The 25,783-nt window shown below is 50.8% G+C and overlaps 1 protein-coding gene across 1 annotated transcript in view; it reads left to right on the top strand.

Moving 5' to 3' along the window:
• Positions 1–25,783, top strand: part of LOC112312234 (bifunctional heparan sulfate N-deacetylase/N-sulfotransferase 3-like) — a 55,769-nt gene that overhangs the window by 15,409 nt on the left and 14,577 nt on the right. The window contains 4 exon segments of the mRNA XM_053911906.1: positions 6,851–7,036; positions 9,670–9,798; positions 19,575–19,757; positions 22,093–22,189. Coding sequence (XP_053767881.1) covers positions 6,851–7,036; positions 9,670–9,798; positions 19,575–19,757; positions 22,093–22,189 — 595 coding nt within the window.

Consider the following 25,783-nt stretch of genomic DNA (forward strand, 5'->3'; position numbering starts at 1 on the left):
TGATATTCGCTGCTACAGCCCCTGAAAACAGACCGCTACCTGGAGTAGTGGTGCCCGCCCACTGTTTGGGTGAATGGCCCGTGGATGCCAGTGCTGTGTTTACACCCGAAACCAGCTGAAGCACCTGGAGTGCCGCTGGCACAGAGAGACACGCACAGAAGTTGTGTGCGTTTTTAAGAGTCTTCCACTAAAAACCATCACGAGTGGAAAGCGTGACTCAAACCTGGTCCTGGTGGCCTCCAGACTCCAGCGCCAAGGAGAAGACGCGGCTTAGAAGTGCCGCTCCCAACCACAGGTTGGCAGCCTGAATTCAGTCCTGCGCTCTTCCTTCCCATTAAGGCGTCAGGGCGACAAGGCTGACTTGCTGCTGTGTCTCAGCAGGGACCAGGACAGACGAGGGTTTCGTGTCCTTTGTGTTCTGTGTTACCCCTGAAGCAGCCCCGAGTTGGAGGTCTATGCACTCTCACGCTGGGGAGAAGAGCACTGGAACTCGGAGATACCGGTGGCGCCTCATGACTGTCAAGGGCGCCCTTATAGAACAAGGACCAGAAACCAGGGTCTCTTGCACTGCACAGATGCGACCCCAGCCATCCTGCTGTTCACAGGGGAAGGTGGGACCCTCCTCTACCTGGTAGCCCTGACGACACACACAGGGGACCTGGGAACTGGGGCGGGACTCCCAGGGCAGCTGTTCCCGGGGTCCCCGAAGGCCCCGCAGCAGGCAGAGCGTCTAAAGCACTGGGCCAGGAGAAGAACCGCTGAGTCTGGGGAGCTGGCCACGGGGCGCATGTTGTTTATCAGCCTAGACACAGCGGCTGCTTTAGGTCGATGGAGACTGTCCTGGGAAACTCTCCCCAGCCATGGCCTCACTAGGCAGAGCCTGGGACACCTGACCTTGCCCTGATGGTACTTCCACTAGGGGCTCAGCCTGCTTCCTTCACCCCCTGCTCAGAGACCACAAAGTACAACAGGAACGTGCAGGTCTCCAGGGCGGGGCCTGGAAGAACCCACAGGCAGCAGCGGGCTGCAGAGGAGCCGCAGGTGTTCTTGCAAGACTGGGGGTCATGGACCAAACTCAACATTCAGACGAGGGCCTGGGGTCGCGGACAGTTCAATACCCATGCAGCTGAGAGGAGCTACACGTTCCATCCCCCCTTCCCTGGCCTTCTCTGCCTCCTGCTGCAGGCAAGGCCCGAGGTCAAGCCGCGGGGCAAACCCTGGGGATCCTGGGCCCTGTGCACAGTGTGGCTGTGTCTGCCTCACAGGGCCTGGTGTCCACTCAGATTTAGCTTTCAGAGCGCCCTCTGATGGCTCATCACAGAAGGTCAGGCAAACCCTTCGAGCAAACTTGCCTTTGATGCCAACAACCATCGGAAACGCAGCTGTAGCGCGGGGTTAGAAGATGTTTTCAGTTTTCTAATACGGCTGATTCAGGGATTGGAAGGAAATGTCAACAGGGGATGTTTCTGAAACGTACCATTTCGGGGGTGAGGACTAAGGGCAAGGTTAATTACTGACCACATTTTGAAATATCCACTGTAAAGACTGGACAAACTTCTATTAGAAAAGTGAAATAATGCATTCCATTTAACCACATATATATGTACATATATATATATATATACATATATTCTCAATGGGAGAACTGGATCTCACTTTGGCAAATCACGGTAGTTAACCGTCAATGAGGAATTAGCCGACATTCATCGGGACTCTCCGCAGAGTCAGCGACGCTGAGTGCTGTGGGCGACGAGGCTCGAGAATCAGCACTGGTGGGGCGACATGCGATCTCGCCGACGACTGCACTTTTTGAAAACATTGTCATTATTCTTCCAAATAGTGTCCTTTCGCGCCCCCCTTTTCCAAGTTCAGCAGAACCTGATCATTTACATTAGCTGAAATGTCTATTGCCAATTATGCAACTTTTTAGTTTAGTGAGCACATTAACTTTTTTAATGTGGAAATAAAGATTATAGTATCAAAATGTAATTTAAAATATATTGAAAGACTTGCTGGCTTAGGGAATATATGGTAATTGTTTAATTAGTTTGCTTGCCGGCCAGAGAAGGAGTGGATTCTGTTATTACCCCAGTGAAGCACTTTAGGGCAAGGCACACCCGATGTTCATTTTACTGATATTGGGAACAAAGTGTGATCCTAGGGATCCTGATAGAAACAGAGTCCGATCAGGAAGCAGGGGAGGCACCTGGCCGCAGGGGAAGGAAGGACCGCCCTGGGCAGCGTCCACAGCAGGGTGGCCCGCAGGGCACAGTCAGTGCGGGCTTTACACAGAGCAGGGCCGAGGGACCACCGCATGGCCAGCCAGTGGCCCTAACCTGGAGGGCATGGAGCAGTTATAACACAGGGCAGTATCGACTTCTCCACCCTTTCAGGAACAGGGAGCTTCCATTAAAATTGGCACTACGCACACATAGATTGCTAGTCCATAATTCTCCCCATCGACTTGCAGGAAGACTGGGAATTCGAGCCCGTCCCTGAGCTGCTTAAAGCCTTCTCACCTCCCAGGGACCTCAAAGGTCCATAGGAAACTCATCCCTTCAACCCCTGATGCTAAACCCTCCGATTATTCCACTGTGTCTTCAGATCATTTCATTTTCAATCATTTTGCTGCAGCATAAAAAATTAAATTTTCACAAATTCTTTTTTTTTCTTACATTTCTACAAACTCCTTCATGTGTTTATGGAGAAACTATAGCAGTTCAGAAAAACAAAATCAACCCAGCCAGTGGGAAGTACAAGAGTTTACATCATTGTCTTGAGTTTCCTTGCGGAAGTGCGTCCTTCTGCCGTGTGTTCACGACGAGACTCTCCGCACAGATGTGACCACACTCCCAATGCTGCGTTCTGGAGGGGACTCTGAGAGCGGAGACAGCAGGCTCAGTTAAGTGGGAACTTACTTGAAATGAATTACGTACTCATGCAGGGAGACTAGAAGAAAACGTCACTCTCCCCCAAGTAATTCTTTCTCAGGGCTCCAAGTGACGTGAAGGTTAAAGCCACACTAGCTTTTGTAACCCTTTCCAGTACTGCTACTAAATTGTTGGCCTAACTTTTGTGTCTGGAGTTTCTTGATGCACTTGGCTTCCTAAACTCCACTGGAGTTCTTCAAATAGCCCGGCGGTAACTTGGGGTAGTGTGTGAAGGGGGTACACGATATCAAGGAAGGTCTTTTGCTGGTGCCATCACTACAGCCTTATCGAATTTCGGGTTCCCCAAGGGTATTTTTACCTCCTGCTTTCTACACATTATCAACTACTTCATGCAGAAGAAACGTACTGTTCAGTGAAATTCTCTTTGGTGAGATTGACGATAGTGTATCTTCTTTTAGAAATGCCTGCTCTAAAATAAGGACTCTGCGTTTTCTGAGGGGTGGAAGTGAGGGTGGAAGAATTCTCAGTTTGTTTCCTCCTTTCATGTGTGGTTGCTGCAGTGAAAGAGGACATTGCCAGTTGATGGAAGGGCCCTGCAGGTGCTCTCCCAGCAGCGCTGCTGCTGTCGCGCCTCTCGCCCTCACAACCCAGGAGAACATCGGTGCTGGTACCCCCCCTCGGCACTGGGACTGGCGCCCCCCGCCAGGACGTCGGGGTCGGGGCTGCGCGTGATGCTGTCTGACTGCTGTCGGATTGGGGAAAACAAAATCCTTTCACGAGGACGCATCTCCTCCAGACCTCAGTGGCCGCAGGCTGGGGCGGCTGCACTTCTGACCTCTGGGTCCCTGTGATGCCCTTCGGGTCCCTCAGATCTCATCAGCACCTTCGTCCAAAGACGGCTGTTACTGTGGCTACTGCAGCCATTGTCCGTTAATCTGAACCATGAGACGAAGACCACTTTCCTGGGGTTTCTGTCCCACAGGAATATCACCGACAAGGGAAGCTCCCCTCAGCGGTGGGGCCCAGGGCTTTTATTGGGGTTTCAGGTCACAGGTGTGGCTGACGGAATCTCGGGCCACGTGACTCTGTCCCTCAGCTCCCCAGAGGTCTGACTGGTCTCACCCGGCTCAAAGCCCCCACTCTCTGTTCCATGTCCCATCTCCCTGCGTGGCCCAGCCCTGTCCAGGGCCAGGCTGGCAGCACAAACTCAGATGGGCCCTCGGGCGCCCGCAAGGAGTGACAAAGACATTCCTACCACACAGGGAATTCCGTGGGAGGGCACAGCTGAGCACCGGGCTGAGGAAGACCAGCCAAATTCTTTACTGTACAACCTCTGCCAGCGGAGAGGACTTTCCTGTCCTTAGGCCTCATCTGGGAAACACGACACAGCCATCCAGGCGCCCTCCACAGGCCCTCGGGCAGAGAGACCCACATGAGGAATTAAAGTCGCCACGTAAAAAAGGGGAAAAAAGTTCCAGGGCCAAGTCCGTAAATCTTAACCAGGTTTATGTAAATACGCCAATCCCTTTTCAGGAGGCTATTACTTCCTTAAATACATAGGAGGAAACTCCAACGTGTTAGCTTAAGACTAGATCATAGATTCAAATAGTGCGTTTACATCGAGCATCCGAATATAACAGCACTTCTGAAACCACACAGATGACGTCAAAGAACAGAAAATTTTAAAGCTGAACCTCAGTGACTACGTCCCAATCCGTTTATTTCACAACTGAAAAGAAGTCAGATTCCTCCATGGAGGCAATCATTTCCTTCTAGATCTTCCCTTCCGAACCGCACTAGGGCACCGTCTTTCACCACAGCGTGGGCCTTCACAACCAGACCCGAACTCCCTCGCCCACCAGCACGCCCGCCTCACCTGGCTCCACCTGCAGACATGGCGTCTATACACTGGACGCTCAGCACCAGCGCACAAGTGAAAGATGCGGCTCAAACGCCTCCCACGTCCTTAGTGATAGGAGCTAGAAAGAAAAGACGTGTCTCCATCGGTTCCCCAATAGTTGGGAATATTCCAAAATGGGGGAGCCGTCTACACCGCGTGGGACCTCTCCTCCTGCCCGGCACTCGGAACACAGTGCAGACCCGCCCCGGCCTTCGGGCCCGGGCTCGCTGGTGGAACAACTTCCCGCAAATCCCCAGAGACCTGAGTCTAACAGTGTAGCCCCTGCCTCTTCCTGTGCCCTGTTACACGTGGCTCACCTGTGATCGTTCTCTTACTCCCTGAAACTCCTGAGAGGCAACTCATTTTCTCTTGTCCGGTCCATTCTCATTCCCGCCCCCCAATTCTTAAGCCAACTTAGATGAAAACGCCACTGCCTTTTCCAACACAAAGTACGTGTTGGTAAGTGATTTTTAATTGAAAAGATTGCTTTAGTGTGAGTTTTTTTAAACCCAAATCCAGTAAAAAAGAAAAAAGATCAATGAGCTATTTCAGTTCAATTTTTAGTGAAATTACAAATGGCATAATAATCACACAAACATGGTGATTTCTACAAAGATGCAAATAAAGAACCGGCGACTTTGGCCATCATCCTCCAGAAACACAGGAATGGACCCTGTGCCACGGTGGCCGGCAGGGTCTTTCTCAGGGCAGGGAGGCCGCCCCTCCCAGTCGGCCGCCCTGAGTTTAGATGAGGACCATTCTACGGGGGTGTGCATGGTGCACAGCACACAGCAGAGATGGGAAGGAGACCGTCACAAACGGGCGGAGCATGGACTGGGTACCTGAGGCTCTGCGGGGAGGCTGCCACGGGAAGGGGCCTGACAGATACCTGGGCGATGACGATGGTTGGTGACTCATCTTCCTTCTGCATCCCCGAGCTCCGCACGCTGCCTCACCCCACTGTTGTCTAGGTTGTGACTGAGCCAGCAGGCCGCTCCCCTTTTCGCACACCCGCTGGTATGTCGACAGTGCAAGGCAGTTACCAGGCTGCCTGGGTCTCTCTGAGGGAACTTGCTCGTCGGCATCAGGAAAAGCCGGAACTAATCCGCAGGAAGCTATGTGGGCAGAGCTGCTGAAGACTATGAAGCAACTGACAAACACAGACAGAAAGATAAAACGCCGTTCACGGGGAAAATGCTCATCTACTGCTGAAGCCCTGGGCGGCCTTTTCATCAAAGTCACGTTCCACCTTCCATGCCAGAGACGGTATCAGGATTGACAGCTCATCTCAAATGAAGAACACTCTCATTTTCTAAAGTCACCCCAAGTCCCCTCTCAAAGAATCCAAGTGTCGCATAGATGTGTTTTTAGAATTTACAGGACCAACGGAAGAGAAGAAAGGTGTGTGTTTTTTCACTGGGTGTTTTTTATGAACAAAAGGTTGGCCCCAAATCAACTTAGTTTCCGGATGATTTGGCTCTTTAGTGCCTTCCACTCTCACTATACCCAGGGCTTTGACTTCACTGAAAGTTGCTGTATGAAGTGTCACCAGGCAGGGGACATTGTCTGTCTCGAGCGCACATGCTGAGGGACCCGTAGAAGGCAGCAGGGCTGGTAGGAGCAGGGCGGCAGGCCAGTCGGCCTGCTGTTCCGGGTGTGGCGGTCTCTGGAGTGCTCTGACCCCCAGCACACATGGGCTTTGACCCATGGGGCGTGTCAGGGCCGTCGCAGGTGCCTGTCGCTGACCTTGAGACTGGGAGTAGGAGACCAGGGGCCGTGACAGGGGCACGGGCCGCAGGCTCTCACACGGGACTCACTGACATCCCCGGTCCCGTTCCTCCACCTCTTCCCCACAAACGTGTCAACAGCGGACAGATGGACTGATGTTGATGGACAGATGTCATGAAATCTAGACATCTTAACATTTATTACTTTAATTTTACCAAACAGTTAAGTAACGATGGACTTAAACAAGGTATTAGAGTTCGTGTGAACACCTGGTGTAAAGCGGGACCCAGACAAGCTCTCCACCTGCTAACGGATGTTCGCTTGGTCGCAGGAGCACGGCATTCCGACGGACGCTGGCTACGCGGTGGCCCCGCACCACTCGGGCGTCTACCCGGTACACAGCCAGCTGTACGCAGCCTGGAAGAAGGTCTGGGGCATCAGAACCACCAGCACGGAGGAGTACCCGCACCTGAAACCGGCGAGGCACCGGAGGGGCTTCATCCACAGGAACATCATGGTGAGCGGGCTGTGGGGGCGTGTGGGACCCTTCCCGTGGGCAGCCGTGTGCGGAGAAAGGGCCACGGAGGACAGCGGGCTGCCAGCAGCCCCACTGTAGGGAAGGCGCTGAGCTGCGGGAAGGTACTTGTCATATCTGAGCGCAGGCTGTCTGATTAAAGTCGCTTCCTCTCCCTTCTGCGAGTGTAGCTTTCTCACTGACACAGCCGCTGTGGAAGGGCCAAGGGGACACTCCATCTCACGGGCAGATGGCACGCAGAAGCGCCCCCTCACAGGGAGGACCCAAGCACGTAAACCCCGCACCAACCTTCGGCACGGGGACTCCCGTGTGCCTCTGTACAAGCCCAGCTGTGCTCCTGACTGGGCAATTTCCCACTCGACCCGAACAGCCCCAGGCCACGTGCGGAGCCCTGCGTCCCCAGCAGATCAGGGCACAGAGCACAAATGAGGCGAAGTGAGGACATCGCTCAGGGCCATGGCCCCATTCTCTCCAGAGCTTTTCTGTTGTTCTGTTCTGTTTTGTTTTGTTTTTTTACACTGGTGACAAATGTATGTTGTCAGGATATGTCATCGCCTCATGCTTTGTGAGACTTTCCAAAGTAAGCAGTCAAATCTTGATTTTTCCCCCCCAAAACATGGCTGTGTCCTGGCCTCTGTCACTCCTTCCCCCAGGGAGGACTCCCTGACGCCCTCTACCTGCTCCTCACTGCCCAGGCCCCCATCACACCTAACTCGCTGTCAGGCACCCTGGTGGAGAGCAGCAACCCTGACTCAGGCCTGCATGCACCTCCCTCTCCTTGGAGGTCCTGTGACGCGTCTTCTAAGTCCACCAGGGCCAGAAAACCCTCCTGCCCGCCCAGGCACTCGAGCGCCGACCAGTCTCCGGGCCCGTGTGCCCTGACAGGGTCTCCCGGGCAGCATTTACCTCCACTTGGTGAGGGCCTGATGGACGCCAGGACTGGCCACCCTCCCCGCCGGGGGTGAGCTGTGGCTCTGGAGACCTCAGGGCAGGCAGACCACAAACAGGCCCCGAGAGCCCTGACTCTCTCAGGGAGATGCCCCTCGGTAGGGACTCCCGTTTGCCCCATGGGCAGCCTCCCGATGGTCTTTCCTTGACACTCTCAGACACACTTGTGGGCAGTTGCTCCAGGTTCGGGCCTTAGGTGGAGGGTCCTGGCTGCAGGTCCCATTGGCCAAGGGTCTCGTTGATGGTGGCTTTCATCATCTCCCAGGGACGGTTGGTGGCTACGAGCATCCCAGGGGCACACACAGTCTCAGAGTTTGAGTTGGGTAGTGGGACCAGCTCGAGGGGGGCCCACAGCAGGACGCCTAGAGAGCTCTGGTCCCTCTCTCACACGGAGCCACTCCCAGGAACAGGGTTGGCATCCTGTAGCATCGTGGCAGCAAGGCAGCAAGGCAGTGCAATGCACCCTCTCAGCAGCTGGGCCCTCCCCCGAGGTGCTGGGTAAAGCCTGGAACTTCCTCGCCCTGTGTTCAAACTCAGATCATCTCAGGAAGGGACAATACTCAAAGTTCTCTCCTCTTCTCTCTCCACTTTGCACGGAATCAGCTAGGAGATCAAGTCCAAAGACACTCTCTCTCCCTCTCCCTGTTTCAAACTGAGCCCTAAAAGTGATTCAGAATCACACTCTTTAAAAAATGTAAAACTAGTCTGGCCTTGCAGAGAGTTTAGAATAGTGTGAAATAATGAATGAATACTATGGGAGGCTCAAATTTCCAGAAAGTACACTTTCACGAATTGTTAGGGAGTATTTTCATTCAGCTAGGAGACCTCTGCCCTTAGTTCATTTCTGTCAGTGATTTCACACATAACGTTGGGAGAATGGGTAATGCTTTTAAACGTAAGTGTTATCAGAGCTAACATTCTACAATTAAACTGGATTTCTTTGATTTCATCAAGAGGAGACAGCTTCTAAGGATATAACTTTTACCGATTTACCAAACTAAATAAAGTTTTGATTTACACAGCAATGCATGATGGGTCAGTTGAGCCGAGAATTACGTTTTCTAAGAAAACGTTCCGAGGACCAGAGTGAAGGTTACTTTAATGCACGCTGAAATTGAAGACGGAGAAGTGGCGTGTAGAGGAGGGCCGCAGAGTGCGGGGCCTCCGCAGCTGGAGTGGACACGAGGGTCTGCGTCTCAAGCGTTTGCTCCAGTTCAAAATGTCGCCTCCCGAGAATCACAACTGGCTCCACCTTCTCGTGCCTGTGCGGAACTTGCACCAAGGACCAGCCTGGACGTTCCGGCCTCCTAGAATTAATCACAGTGCAGCACAGACACCCCCGACACTGTTTGCAGTCTCGTTTTCCTGCTTTAGTTGTATTTGTTAAGATGCTGGAATGCACTGGTCTTCGTAACAGAAGTCCAGGTGCAGAGACTTAAAGTGGACAAGCGTCTGAAACGGCTCACAGTGCGCCCTCTCTGTGGCCCTTTCCACCGCTCCCTTCGGGGTCCTGCCAGACGGCTGTGCTCCCACCCCCCGGGTGGGAAGGGTTTTCGGGGCCTCGGTTAAGGGTGGGGCCATGGCGGCAGCTGGTGCACCGTCATCCGTGAGAAAAACAGCCGAGTTTTAACAAGGAGCTTTCTCCTCACTGCTCATTCTCCCTCCAGGTTCTCCCACGGCAGACCTGTGGGCTGTTCACCCACACAATCTCCTACAGGGACTACCCGGGGGGCCCTGAGGAGCTGGACAAGAGCATCCAGGGGGGCGAGCTCTTCCTCACCGTGGTCCTCAACCCAGTGAGTACTCAAGCTGTTCTCCCACGAAATTACGGGTGGCGATAGGGGGGTGAACAGGACCCGACAAAGATGCTGGGGGTTGGCAGCTTTCGGCCAAAGCAGTCTGAAGTCCCAGCTCCATAACAGTAGTAGAAACGCAGCGGGAACACCTCCAGAAAGGGGCAAACTAACTCTGCAGGTGATGCTGGCCTGCTTTCTGTGTCAGAAGGTGGCCAAAATTCAGATCTCGCTCTTGTGGAGAGAAAGATTTCCACCCATAAAACTCCACTGGAGACCGGGCTCTCACTCAGCTGACCATGACTCTACTATTACCCTTTTCTTCCAATTACAGTAAAAGTATGAGCGGATGGGAGAGGAGTTCGGTGAGCAAATACGGTCTTTTTTGGTACGTTCACGTAAGGTCTTGTTTCGCTGGGTGTCAGGCAGGGGCAGACCAGCCTGTGTGACAGGCCGCTGTCCCTCCTCACGTCCCGTGCTGAGGGCCAGCTCCACCTGGCCGCTGCGCACGTCCCTGCCCCCGGCAAGCACTGCAAGGTCGTGTGCAGGAAGGGGGCTAACTGAAGGTGTACAGGAAACACAAAAGTTAACCTCTGTTTGAGCTTCAAGAAATGTATGCACTAACAATATGCAGTGTGAAAAAAGAAAGTGGTTTTCCAAATGTGAAAAAAGATTCTATCAGCATAAAAGTTGGAAAAGAGAATAAATCCTGGAAGATCTTTCTCTTGACCTTAATTTTACAATTCTCACAAAAAATAACAATGGCAGGCCTTTCTCATATCTGCTTTATTCAGTAACTGTGTCTATTCCTCAGTGCCTAGGAAATGAGACAGAAGTCCAGGTGACTCACCTGCGGCAAAGTCAGCACATGTGTCCAAAAGTCAGGACAGCCTGGGTCGTGGGGCACCGGCCTCTGGAAGTTTACCGGCTGTCGCACCACAAAAACATTAATTATTTATTCCAACCCACCCATCAGAAATAATCTAATCCTACTAACTTATCTGTTCTTTAAAGTGAGAGTATCTTCAGAATCATCTTATCTGGCTTCCTTCTTTTTCCTCCATTTAGTGAGTAGCACACAGGCAAAGTTAGACCGACACCCCACTATGAACTGAAGACTCGGCTCACAGTACACTAGTCTCAACACGCCAACATTTCCACCAGTGACTTTGAGACCTTTCACCTGTCATCTACACAGTCTGACATTTTAAATTTCCCTTCACAGATCACAGAGCAACAGGACTATGAACAGGGAGTCATCTATTTGATTCTTTTAATCAGTAGTGTTTTTTTTGACATGTAAGCAATTCCTAGGGATCAAACCAATCTAATTATGAATTAACAGTATGCATTTTTTTTTTTTACTTTCCAAGTATTTGCTTAACTCACTGGCGCAGGCAATCACACAATGCTACAACCACCTGTCGGGAGCTGATCTGCAAGTGCGAGGTTACATAGTTTCCAAGTGCAGACAGTCCCCCTTGGGGTGGTCTGACTTCATAATCATGGGAAAGAGACAGGCAGTCAGTAGAAACCACACATATTATTTTAAGACAAAGTGTTTTATCAGGGATGCCGTTCAACAATACTTTTTGAATAGGTAAAGTATCTCTTTCTTCAAATTTTAAAATATTATTAGGTTGGCCAAAAAGTCCACTTAGTTTTTTTCTGTAAAATAAAAGACACATTTTTTATTTTCACCAATAACTTCATTGATCTAGATATTTTGAGTATGTTGGCTGTCTCCCGCTATTGGCTTTTAGTGGGCCGAGGCCAGGGGTGCTGCTCAACACCTCCAATGGATAAGACAGGCCCACGGCAAAGGATTATTTGGCCAAAATGTCAATAGTGCCAAGAAACTTTGCAAACCACTTTGGACACGTTCTATCAGTCACAGCACCCTTTCCATAGAGCACAGATCTTTTTTTGCATTTAGTCACATTTTTATCTTTCTTGAAATAATAAAGCATGATATGCTGAAAACATTGCATATTTTCTTCCATCTTCAATATTAAAATGGCTACACAAAAATTCACTAATTTTGATGTTTTTTAAAAATGCACACTGATATGACAGCTGTCACAATACAATACAACCTAACAAAATCATTTCGAATGAAGTTAAAGACCAGTAAGCACTGCTAGAGTCATCGTACGGGAAAAACTAAATGAACTTGTTGGCCCACCCAGTAACAGCTTCCACAGGAGAGGACACAAACCCCAATAACCGGCTCAGCCACGTGTGATTGCACGTCTCCCTTTGACAACCGCGTGGATCCCGGCAAGAACGGGGAGTCAGCAGAGAGGCCTGGCAGGGCAGGGAGGCGTGGAGCGGCCCTCCCTGTAGTGCGGGCTTTTCACTCACAGCCTTGTGTGGTGCCCGCACTGCCTCGGGGGCTTTGCGGATTTGATCTTATGGGGCCTCAACAGCGATCCCACAAAACGCTTCAAGGTGAGGAAACGGGGTGCAAATTCCATCATTCAGGCGGCCGAAAAAGCAACAAAGAGTGAGAGGAAGGGGCTCCTTCTTTTCTCTGTCACCGTGCTGTTGACAGAGGACCCCAGGCCTTCCCAGAGAATGAAGCCATGCCCCCTTGTCCTCTCACATTAAGGGACACGCTGCGGACACACATTAGAACGCGAGAGGCCGGGACTGCTGGGCTGTCGCACTGGGAGAGGCAGGTGCACCGAGCACCCCCTCGCCCTCTGGAAAAGGAACCACCTGGTCAGAAAGCCCCGGGCCCTCAGAGGGCACAGCTGCCAGGCCACCCTGAAGTCCTCACTGGCGGAACAACAGCACCGAGCCACGCGGAGCCAGTCACCCCGTCCAGCACCTGCCGCCTTCCACGCTCTGTGACACGGGAGTGGGGAGGCCCCAAGAGGACTTCACACAGGGCCATCCTGGCTCCAGCTGTGCATCGGCTGGTGTGGTTGCTTCGGTCTTCGTCAAACTTAAGAACAAGAAGAAGACTCACAAGCACACAGTGTCTACTATAAGGATGTCCAGACCAGGACTCGGTGTTTGCCTGTCCAACTAAAAGCTGAGGAACAGACGTAACAGCTACTTGGTCACCGTCGGGCCTCGAAGTGTTTTGCTGGAACCACGTGCAGGTGCGCCCGGGCCGGGAGCTCCCTGCGAGTGTGGGAGGCACCAGGGCAAGCCCTGCGGGACCCTGAGTCCACGCTTTCCCCTCTGGGCTGTCTCCGCGCCCCTGGGGAGTGGTGCGTCAGAGCGCAGCTCTGTTTCCTGCGGAGGCTGGAGACTTAAAAGCAGAGTTTGGAGACAGTCTCACAGAGCTCTCTGCCATATGTTAGACAAAACTTGATGTGAAAAATCATCAGCTTCCAGCCCCCCAGGGCTTTCAAAAAAGTAAAAAGGAGCTCGAGCTACAAAAATATAACAAGCATCTGTCTGCACAGGAAATTCCGCTCTGAGATTTTGCAAAGGGTGCCTACTTATATTTACAAGAGAAATCCGATCTCATGGACTATGGAGGCGGTAGTGCACCATTTTGTCCAAAATGTAGAAATGCGGGCTGTCATTCCGACCAGTTGGCGGGACGGTGAGCTGAGCCTCCAGTGCTAGGACGGGCGGGGCTGGCAGCTGCATCTGCTGCACTGGCATTCCCAGTGCCAGGAAGGCAGCGGCTGGGCCACAGCCCCCTGCCCCGTGCACACACATCCGCCCGATGTACCTGCAGAGCACCCTCTGTCCCCTCCACGCAGGAGGACTCTGAGCGGCACTCACACTGCGTCCGGCACAGCGTCATCCTAACTTCTTACTTCTCCTCCACCCCTGAGCCTGGAAAGGATTCTGTCCACAGTCGCTCTGCTGGGGGTGGGTGTCCCTGAGTCCATCTGCAGGAGCCTCAGGAAGAATCCCTTTCTCTGACTTCCTTCCTACCTGCTTCCCCGTTGTCACCTACAATCTGTCATCGCTTTTGCTCTGGTAAAAGCCATGTCTTCTCCTTGCAATGTTCCATGACCTTCCTGAGACTAATGGCTGAAATCCATGACCAGACCCGTGATCGGCCACCACAGTGTGCAGAGGGCCTCACACCCCACCCTGCAGCCTCTCTTGGACCTGAGTGCGAACCCCTCGGCCACCTTCATCGCTCTGCTCCAGCGTTCAGCTTTGAGTTCATTTCCCCGCTTGCCTTGCTGAGGGACTCAGACACTCTCCACTGGAATCCACCTGCCTTCCCATCTACTCCAGGCCAGTATCACTCACTCACTGTATTGTGCTGTGTGAGAATGGGCACCCACGTTTTTGCCCCAAACTTTCAGGAAATGAATCTTTGTTTTTAATTTTTAATTCCATTTTTGATTCATTTATATTTACAAACAAAGCTGATTATTGCATTCCAGGGTATTATTTCACATACGGATATCCTTATTGCTTTCTAGAGTTACACTTTTAACACATAAACGTAAATAAAAGAATTAAAAACATTTATATAGATACAGAATTAGTACTACCCATGTATAATGCGCGTCCTTATTTTTCCCTCAAAAATTTGGGAAAAAATGCTCATTATACATGGCAAAATATGGTAACTCCCTTTAATCATGAAACCATACATTTTTCTTCTGTTTTCCTCTTTTTCCCACCTTTATGTTGCCTAGTTTTTACTCGGCGTTCACATTGTTATTACGCGTCGGCCAACAAGTACAGCGCCTGTGTGCCGCCCTCTCCGGTTTCAGAGCCACTGCCCCGTCTGTGTTGTTCTCATTAGCAGACAAAGCTCTGGATGGTGCCTTTGCTCCCGCTGCCACACACGCAGGGTCACAAGGCCACCCCTAGGTAAAGACTGCCTGTGGGAGGCGCGAGCTCTGGGCCTGCTTCACCGGGGCAGCTGGACCGCCTCCCGGAGTCAGTCCTTGTTCTGCCTGTCCCCGAAGACACGTGGCCAGAGCGGACTGCCTGCTCAGCCGGACCTGTGGCGGGGGCCCTGGCCACCACCCGGCCCGCGCTGCCTCTGTGTGTAAGAGATTCACACACGTGGCCCGTCCGTGGGCAGTTAGCATTCTGTATTCTCTGGGGCCGAACCTCGGGGGTCAGAGGCTGCTTCGCTGGTCTGTGCCTCCCTCCACTCCCTCGAGCACAAGACGGTGTCCTTTCTGACCCCAACAGCGAGGCAAAAGTGCAAATCCGCCATCACTGCCCAGTCAGAGGGAGGCAGAAACTGCAAGTGTACCGCTACGTGTCCTTAGCTGTGGTGCAGGCGTGCCACACCCCAGGCTGAAACCGCCGGCCACATCTCGTGGCACACCTCTGGAATACCGCCGCTCCTACCTAATTACTCTAGTGATCATTGCTGAGTTTGAAGGAAGAAATAAAAACCTCTGAGCAAACCTATTCTGCCACACTCCATGCATGCACTTAACATCATCAACCCTCTTCCGTGTCTCCTGTCTGCACGCCTCCTCCGTGAAGCACCGGGGCACTGTGCACGATGGACAGCTGCGTGTTGTCACGACAGCTGTGACGGTGGCAAAGCTCAGCCACTGTCTGACCCTTCATTTCGGTGAGGACGGTGGTCAGTTCACCCAGCCGTCCTCCTCACCCTGGAGAACTGGGCCGTGCATCGGGCTCTGAGGAGCCCACGGCACGGGATGAGCGCGCCTCCCCCACCCACGCGGTGGGCACGAGCCTGGCCCTGCCTGGGAGAACCGGCGGCTGGGCACATCGCTTTCCCCAGGGAGGGACTCTCCCGAGGGACTGGCTGAGAAAGGTCGCGTGAAGAAACACTTGTTAAGCCTCCACTGTGAGATGCCCACTACAGAGGACTGGATAGAACTGGAAGCTTAGTCATCCGTGATGCTTTCCCTTAAAAAATCTACACTTGGCTTTGGGAGATACGACATCAACATCTGAACAAAAGGAGAATCACCAAAATAATACGCAGTTTGGGACTGAGTACGCACTGTCCCCCTGTGGTTTGGGAAGGGAGAAACCGCTGTGCGGGCGTCAGGAAGGGAGGTCTCTAGGGGGAAGGGGCTTTAAGCTGAACGTGGAAAATGAGGACAGTGAGCAGACAACGAAGGCCCTGAATGGCGGGGGCCTGAGGGGGATGTGGGACAGGGAGGAAGGGACCAAACAGTGCTGCCCTGAGAGGCACAGAAGATCACACTTCTTGACCATTTTGCAGAGTGGGTGGGGTACCAGTCTCACGGGCCCTGTGAAGGTGCAGTTCGTGAAGACCGTGTACGTGAAGCTGCCTGGAAGCACATGGAGGTGGAGGAACCCCGGGAGACCCACAGTTGGGTGCAGCCCCTGCAGCCCGGCCCGGCCTGGGGTCTTCCCCGGGTGGGAGGTGCAGGCCCCCCGAGAGGGCAGGAACACCTGGTGAGTGCTCACTCTCCAGTGCTGTCCTCTCCCGTCCTTGGAGCCTCTGCTCTTTGCATGGAGAGCTCCCCACACAAGTTCTATACAGAGCCGATCCTCCCAGAAGCTTTTGACATTTCATAAGTCGCTTCACTAGAAGGGTTGTCTAACATAAATAAATAAAAAGAAAACTTTAAATGTTTTTGGATATCTAGAAAGTTGCCTACAATCAGTCACGACAGTTTGAAAGCCCAGCTTTTTCCTCACAAAATAAATATACTTGTCTGGGATGTTGATTTCCCCCCCTGTATTTGGGCAAATTCCACTTTATGAGCAAATACAATTAATTGAAACTTTCTGGTGACAAAGCTGATCTTCTCGATGACCTAAATTTAATTCATCCACATCTGAGCCAAAATCAGATTTTCCTGTGGGTCCGTGTGCTTGGAGGATTCTTAAAAATTCTGTCCGGTTTTCCCAGTAACATCGGACACTGTGGGCGGAGTAGTTGCGCTGCTCTCCGCACTCACGCTGCTGTGCACGTGGCGCTTTAAAACTAAGAAGCAAAAAGGTTTCTGCCAGGAAAGCAACACGTGTTCTTTGCAAAAATGGACGTGACTTTGTGCTACATTGCGGCTTAAATAATAATTTCTCTTAATTAATCACTCTAAACCTACTCTAAACTGTACCTGTTTCATTACCCGGTCATTCTGTGAGTCCGAAAGAAACAGGGCAGCTGTCATCTGGCCTCTGAGTCGCGGGAACAGGGACCTGGAGAGAGAGTATCGGAACCGCACGGCCACGCTCCCCGGGGCGAAGTCAGGAGACACGGCGGTCCGGTCCGAGTGGGAGGCGCTCTGCTGAGTGCACACATCTGCCCAGCAGCTGCAGGAACCGCAGCGCCTTAAACCTGACAGAGATGTTCCCTGACCGTCAGCCGTTAGCTGGTGACAGAAGGACTGAATGTGCAGATCCGAATGTACAGCCAGGGAAATGGAGACATCAATGTGGTTTTCAAAAAAGACAAATGCTCCAAGCTCAAGTGCTTTAGGAGACATTGACCTCACTGTGCCTCGGAAACCTGTGCCCAACTGAGAGCAGCCCACTTACCTCGCAGCTTTGCCTGCGCGTCTCTCAGACCCCAGATATGAAGTGGTGGGAGCCCCTTGCCAGGGTGCTCTGCAGCCGAGCGTTGCTTTGAGACTCTCAAGTGACGAGTGAGGCACAAGCCAGGTAGAAAAACAGCCTCGGTGAATTTAAGCCTTAGAAACAAAAGCGGCATTTTTTTCCTCCCACTGGACAAGGTGCAAAATTAATGGGAGTAATTTTTCACATCAAATAACTGCAATCGCACAAAATCAGGAGGGACGTCAGACCCCAGAGGAAGCAGTGAGTGGGCCCACCCTGCAGAAAGCCTGGGGAAGTTTCTTGGCTGGAGGACACTTTCTGTTCCTGTTACCTTCACCCCTGCCCATCGGCCTCGGGCCCAGCGAAGGCAGCGCGCCCACCAGACCCTGATTCACTCGGGTGGCGTGTTTTACTTTGTATGCTCCTACAAGTGCAAAAGGGACACAGCACCCAGTGTTGTCCCAGGTTGGAAAGTACTTGCGAGGGGAGGTCAAAGGCTTAGTGTCACAGAGTCACACAGTGCCTTTAAGTTCCCCGTTTCCTGGCCACTGCAGATACTAGTCAAGTGAAATACAGACACCGAGGTTTACTGATGAATTTTTTCGTAAAAGTAAAGCAAGAAATTTGAAGTAACTAGGAATATATGGGACCAGTTGGCAGACTGTGAGCAGGTGAAGGGTGAGAGGTCGGTGAGCAGGTGCAAGTGAGGCAGGTGGCCCGCTGGTCCCCCTGAGCCCACGCCTGTCGCTGTGAGGAAGTGTCATTTGCTGTTATTGAGCTAGTTGAAAAAGTGACGAAAGACTGCCTCCAACAGACATTATTAGCAAAGAACTTCCAAATTTAAGTGTGAGTTTCCTCAATCTCTCAATAGCCTACCATTGTAAAAAATTTCAGAGGAGATAAGGAAGGGGAAGAGAAAGAGAAACAAAGCGACTATAAAAAGTAACCAAAATTTTAAGTCCTGTTTTTTAGAAATACCCCAAATTGTAATAGTCTTACTTATCAATCCCATGATTGTATCAGTCTGCTGGTAGCTATTTAAAGCCACCCTCAAATTATTTTGTTTGTGGAAGTTCTAAGATTTAGTGTCTACTCAGGCAGAGTGAATAGAAACATAATTAAATATTCTCGGTCACAGTGGAGGCTTTTTGTGTGAAAGCCTGCAGGGTTTGTTCTTTAGAATACAGGCCTCATTGTTTCCTCTCGTTTCTGTTTGTAAGTAATTACATTTTCCTGATTTATTATAGCACATCTTAGTACCACCTTTCTCTCCTCCGTACCACTTCACTTCAATTTTCTTGAATATTTCTTTCAGTCTCTTAATAAATGAACCTATTATACTCATTATGACAATGATTATAATAACCATTATTATAATAACCAGTATTCATTCACATAGCATTCTATATTTTAAGAAAGTACTATGATTATATGACTTATTTTCCTGGTCTTTTCTATAGCAGCATAAATGCCACAACGGTTCTCTTTGCCATGGAAAATCTCACGCAGAATTATTCCCCTTCTTTAACACTAACCAACAAAAAGCAGGTGCTTTATTTAAAAATGCCCACTCCACATCCCAGACCAATGTCAGCAAGCCTACAGAATTCAAATATATTGTAAATAAAATGCTGTGATTGTTTTTAATGCATCTGCTTCTGCAGAAAGAGTTGACCTCACCTGGCCAAGCACTGAAAACTTTATTAAAGGGCGTGTTTGATATCGAGAACAGGAGACCGCAAATGCGGGCGGGGTCTGAGTGTCACTGACGGAAAACAGTTCACGGTCGTCTCAGCAAGAACTCACTCCCTCACCCTTGTCACTGTGGCCCCGAGCAAATACGAACCAGAGGGTGCCCAGGTCACGCTCATGCCGGCGCCTCACTGATTATTTCTATAACTGCACTACAAGCCAAGTTCAGTGGACCGAAATTAGGAAACCCCAGCACCCTGGGATACCACTGCCTCCAGTTACGAGGAGTTCACATAGCACGAGACCCTCACGGGGGGCCGTCCAGGACAAAGCGCTCAGCATCTGTCTCACCGCGCCAGCCTGGGCATGTGGACGTCGCATTCGTTTTTGTTGTTACAAACTGTATCGAAACCCCAGGGAAAACACTCACCAGGTCTCGCTAACAGCATGCCCCCCAGAGTGCACTCACACCATGAGACTATCTGGGACCTGCCCTAAATCCGGAAATGCGTCACGAAACGCAGCAGTCTCCTGTAGACGCACCTTACGAAAGTCCCAGCCTTGCTGCGATGGCTCTGCCCCCGAGGGTTTGGATCCCGTGTGTTCATACTCAAGTTCATGTGCCTTTTCAGATCAGCATTTTCATGACCCACCTGTCCAACTACGGGAACGACCGCCTGGGCTCGTACACCTTCGTGAACCTGGCCAACTTCGTGCAGAGCTGGACCAACCTGCGACTGCAGACTCTGCCCCCGGCGCAGCTGGCCCGCAAGTACTTCGAGCTCTTCCCGGAGCAGAGAGACCCGCTCTGGCAGGTAAGACTTGGTCAACGATTGGTGTGATTAGTTCCCCCACAAACACATCTGGGAGCTCTGTAAGATAATTTAGATCTGAAAAGTGAAGGCATCTGGGGGTTGGGGTGGGATGAGGGGAACTCATACATTGTGGGAATGTTAGTAGGTTTGAGAAACTGCTTCTTTCTGAATTGGAGTTTTACATCACTGCTCCATGATAGGCGGCCAACTCTCTGTCCTGTGCCCGGTGGAAACGCTGGAGTTTGGAAGCCCCATAAGGGCTCCGGGGATGGGGTATTTTCAGTCGGGAGGGGTGAGTGTGCAGACTGCAGACGGCTGGAGGGTGAGAGGATGGGCAGCAGGGTACCTGCTAGGCAGGTAGCCAGCTGGTCCACCTGAGCACACACCCATCTCTGGTGACAAATACGTTAAAGGGACAGGTGAGGTGTGCTCACACTGCCGTCTGCCTCCAGAACCACGGGGGACACCAGCAGCTGGGGAACACAGGCAGCTTTCAAAGTATTGTTTGGGAATGACTCTGGACATGGCGAAGTCACTGAGCTTCTTAAGAGAATATATCACATAAACACGGCCTCTTCAAACTGTTCTGGGGGTAACCAGGATTTCACAGAGGGCAGCCTCACACGCCTTAGCATTGCAGGAGCATGTTCTGAAGTTAAATTGCCCGCTCCACGATCTGGGGAAAGCAATCATCTTCCATAATTACATAGCACTTGCTGTGTGTCACTCATTCAATCCTCACAACTCCCCTATGTGTTCGGTACAGTTATTATCCCCATTTTACAGACGAACAAACTGAGGCACAAAAAAGCTGAGATGCTGAAGCAAGGTCACACAGCTAGTGTGTGGCATGCTGAGTGTCAGTCCCAGGCCATCTGTCTCGGAGACGGTGCTGTCAGTCACTGGCCTCTTCTGCTAGAATGACCGGCAGCGGATGGTTTCCCGTGCAGCGCTCAGTAAACTTCACAGACCGAACTGAAGTGAGCTCTGAACTCCATGTCCAGTTCATGCAGCTTTGAACTTGAGCTAATTGCCTCCTGAGCACAGACAGATAACCCCAAACCAGACATAACCACATTCTAGTAGGTCACAGCCGGTGGTTGTGCGATTATCACTGCACGTTGTCTGGGGTTGCTGTACCACCCATCTTTTTATCTGAACCACTACCAAACCACACAAAGTGTCAGCCTCTGGAAAGACCTGCAATTTTCCCACTACTTAACACCTTGTCTTTAGACTGAAATCAGTATGCTTTCAGGTGACAGGTTTGAAATCAGTGTTTTTCCAGAGGAGCAGCCAACAGGAATACGCTCACGCTAGTGTTAACATCTGCCGCTTATTGTAAATGTCTACGGCATTGACAGCAGAGCGCGGCCCTGTCTGCCCACTTCTGTAGCAGTAGTGAAGGGTCCTGTCAATTCTTCACATGACGTGCACTTTGCAGTTAAAATCGAGGATGTTCTAGATCAGTGATTTTCAACCGGTGCGCCCGAGGATTTGTAAAACACGCACTACCTGACCGCTCAGCCCCGAGCAGTGACATCGCTTCCCTTGGAAAAGATGCCAGAAAGCATGGCAACAGCCAACACAACAGCAGCGGTCTGCTGTGAACTAATCAGAATTACACCTACTTCTTGTCATGTCAGCAAAAACCATCGCTTGGTGAGCTGCGGGATTTCAGCAGCTGGCTGATGTGTGCCCTGCGGTGAAAAGGCGGAAAGTTGCCGCTCTAGACACATCCCGCACGCGTCCCTGAGGCCGTAATTCACCCTCATTTCGCCATTTTGCTAAAAGTTAGTGCTTTGTAGCACCATGGTCTGTGTCGTCTTGGATGTACATTTACTGACCTCTGAAGGCAGCTGTGAGAAATCTGCCGTCCCTTCAAATAGTGTGACTACAGCCAGATCCGCACTCCCGTGAAGCAAAGCTCCTCAGGATGACACCTGGTGCCCCGTGCGTTCTGGTGGCTTCCCGCATGCCAGGGCCGCGTGCCCGTTAGTGCAGCAGAAGCACCACCGCTGCTCAGCAAGCTCACTACGCTCACACACACACACACACACACACACACGTGTGCGTGCACGCACGGCACAACTGCCAGTCACAGGAGAAACGCCCCACTCAGTGCTACGGTGTCTCTGAAGTGGACACGTGTCCCCTCTGCCACCGGCCCAGGGGCTGTTCGGCCTCAGGGCGGGCAGGAGCCACCAAAAGCTTCCGAGCTGCCACTTCGACACCTGTTTCCTGGGGCGTCTCTTTAAGGGCAGGACGGGGAGCTCTGTGGCACAAAACAGGCGCTCAAAAGCTGCGAGGACATCTCTGTCTTCTTCTGCCCTAGAATCCCTGTGATGACAGGCGCCACAGAGACATCTGGTCGAGGGAGAAAACCTGCGACCGCTTACCGAAGCTCTTGGTGGTCGGGCCCCAGAAAACCGGTGAGCATGCTTTACGTCCTGACAAAACCACTGTGTAGCCATCCGGGGAGTGAACGACCAGCCCCGCACACTGAGTCCTTGAACCTCCCGGAAACGTCAGCAAGTGGGTCAGCCATCGCGCTGCGACATCATCTCCCTTGAGCTCAACAAGGTGCTTGCCTGTAAATGCTTGTCGAAGTGGTTTTTAAAGTGAAAAGGGAGAAAATAGATGTCACACAGTTTGAATACCCAGCCGTCAGCTTGGTGGCAAATGTTACTTTTACCCAGAAAGCTTAATTGAAACATGTTGCGATTACCATTTCTAAAATCAAAACAAATTGTGTGTTTAGAGAGTAGCCAACAAGATCCCATTAGAAGTCGGGTGGACACGTGCAAGTACCTAGAACTCGGTAAGAAACCCCTTCCAAAGCCAGACTCTTCCAGCCGTCTGGTTGTTACAGTTTCTCTCTGCACAATTTCTTGCAGAGATGATGATTTTCTGAAAGCCTAAGGTTGTTTGATAGGCAGAACTCCTAGACGTAAACAAAATGTTACACTAAGAAAGGTATTTATTCGCACCCAGGAGAAATCTTTTGTACCGTTTCTTAACCTGGCCTGCAAGTTTTTCCCCATAAACTTCAGTTTCTGTAAGAATCAGCATTACTATAAAAGCCCACTGGATGTTTTAAAACGCCCAGCACTTCCTGTTTCCTGCCTGAGAAATTATTTGGGGCCCTTGGACTCTGGCTTCACAGAAAACAGCCATTTCAGCCACATGCCCACAGGGAACAGCTGCTTCCTTCTCTCCTTTCTTCAGAAAGGACCCGGGAGAATTCGGTGCAATAATGGACACATAGAGTTTTTTCCCTCAGTCCCATTTGCAGACATCAATCCGGAAACAACAATAACTGTGACAAATGCTGTCTTGTCCTTATTTATTTCACTCGTCCTTATCTATCAAGAGTCAAGAGGCAACTAGAAAAGCACGCACAGGAGTCTGTCGGTGAGCTCCCCATCACCGCACACCATTGTCATTACCGCCCACTGCTCTCTGGGTCTCTGTGGGCAGGGCTGACTTCAGAGAGCTCTGCAGGGAAGGCCCCCAAGCCCCCACCCCCGCGCTGTGCGGATACACAGGCATTGTGAGATTATGGTCAGACGGCAGAATTGTTATTTGTCATCGTAAACTCAGCTGGGTTTCCGAACGTTTGTGTTACAATTTGTCTATGACATTTACCTTTGGAAAGGAACTTTTTATCTCCTTTCTACAGAAATTGAATTCTCCCAGTTTGATAAAGGTGCAATTTGCACGCAGTGAAATTCACCCATTTGAAATGTGCGGTTTGATGAATCTTGGAAATTACAGACAGTTGTGCAACTACCAAACATTCCACATACAGAACCCACGTCCCTCAAAAGTGCCCCAGGTCCCGTCCCAGTGAGTTCCCCCTCCCCGCCACTCAGCCGCAGGCAACCGCTTGCCTTCATGTTCACCTGCCTTTTCTAGAATTCTGCAGAAAGGGAAGCATGAAGTGTGCGCTCTCCGTGCTTGACTTCTCTCTCCTGGCATAATGCTCCTGAGATTCAGCCAGGTCGCTGCGTATGCTGACATGTCATGAAATTTTTTTAATTAACAAAAAAATCTTATATTTGAATATTAGTTCCATAAAAAAAGCTTCATTTTAAAGTATTTTTATGAATAATTTTATACTTGTGTAGAGTCACCTGGATATGTGACTGTGTTAAAACTAACAAAAATACAAAAACTGCACCTTTGGATGATTATTTGAATGTGTCTATGATTTTATAAGTACATATAAACACACACACACACACACACACACAGGACAGTTTATTCAGACCCAGGAACATGCGCAGGTAAAGACAGACTTGAGAAACCACAGACCAGTGATAAAGTACATCATGCCCTTTACTGACTGTGCGAACTACTCATCCCCTTTCTATCGCTGGCTTGTTAATGCTGGCCGTGCTGTTACAAGCAAACAGCATGACTTAATACAATTCTTACTAATAAAATCCAGAAAAGAATGCTTTCAGTTGATCTGAGAAAGGAATTAATCTGCTTTCTTTTCTTCACATTTTAGTAGCCTTACTCTCTAGGCTTACAAGATGTTGTTCTCATTTTCTCACATGCATTACTGGACCACATCTCCACACGTGGTTTTCCAGGCTCACCCCTATTCAGGGGTGGAGCCTCGCAGGGGCCTTCACACAGGGCAGCTCGTGACCTGGGAAGCCCTGAGAGCTAAGGAGTTCCCTCCCCACTAAAACGATAAGAAAACGAAGACTCGGTTAGGTCTTTTCTGTTCAAGTTCCCACAAGGTGTTGGCAATAAAGCCCGTGACCCTAGAATTATACTCGATGCTGGAAGCCCACGCTCTAGAGAGATTTACTCTACTATGGATTTCAAATAATGGGACTTCTTTCCCCAACACATTATAGATTTTGTCCCGCACTTCTGCTAAGCCAGCGATTTTCAGGGCGCTGAATCATAAATTCTGGGGCAGGGCTCAGCAGCCTGTGCATGGACCAGCCCGAGCTTGCTACGGTTGTGATGAACATTCTCACTCTGTATGCCGTAGATTACTGTGTTTCATTCCCTATGGCTATCTGTGATCGTAGGTAAAATGTTCGTTGTCTGGCTGAGAAATCATCTAGGAACGCTGCCTCTCTCAATTCATTATTTTAGACAGTATTGCTGTTGACAGTTGTTTTAACAGTTTCTCTGTGGTATTAATACAAGAGATTTAAGTACAATACTAACTAAAACTATCAGAGAGATAAGAAAATTCCAAATTTGACACAGACGTTATTACTAAGCACAGTTAGAACAGTAGTTTCTGCCCGTGAGAAAGATGTGATAAAGCTGGGTCTGACTGGTTAAATGCTCAGCACACGGAGCTCAGCTTGCCCTACTTCCTCCCGCAGCAGGTTAGCTGAGCGCCACCCTTCGGCTCCTAATTTAGACTTGAAAACACTAATTTCATAGTTTACGACCTTGCTCACTTTAAAACACACACTCTTGGTCCCCAACATTTGCAGATCTCCATGGATATCTGTGATGTGTCATCTCTTCCAAAAAATGCAAATTCTCTAAGTCATGTCATTAAGAGAGGGTACCAACCAAGAGAGGATAAGCTTCTTCAAATTCGGCAGTTTAGGCAGGTCTTGACACTACTTGCTATAGCCACGTAAGCACACGCACACCTGCACAGAACTGGAGAAAGGGTACGTTCTGCCTCGAGTGGAACAGGCTTTCGGTTCCCACAGGAGGAACTGTGGAGGGAAGCCCGGCGTGGATGTTGGTGCGGTGCTGTCGCGTGTTAGATAACGGTCTTTCATGCACAACAGCGTGTTCCTGGTGTCAAAGCATCCTCAGGCACAGTACGTCTCTTCACCTTCAGAGAAAGCCCAGGAACGTAGAGAGGCAGGTGATTTTCTGCTAATAAAGCCAAGACCAAGGGAGGCCAAAGCCAAAGTCTCGGCCCAAATCAGCGACAGGGTGGAGTCAGGGCCGGCTCTCCAGGCCCGAGGACAGGCCTCTCCTCACAGTGCCGGGCTCCACGCTTACAGCCGCTTCTTCTTAAATGCTGG

The sequence above is a fragment of the Desmodus rotundus genome, chromosome 9 (genome assembly GCF_022682495.2).
Source record: "Desmodus rotundus isolate HL8 chromosome 9, HLdesRot8A.1, whole genome shotgun sequence".
Lineage (NCBI taxonomy): Eukaryota > Metazoa > Chordata > Mammalia > Chiroptera > Phyllostomidae > Desmodus > Desmodus rotundus.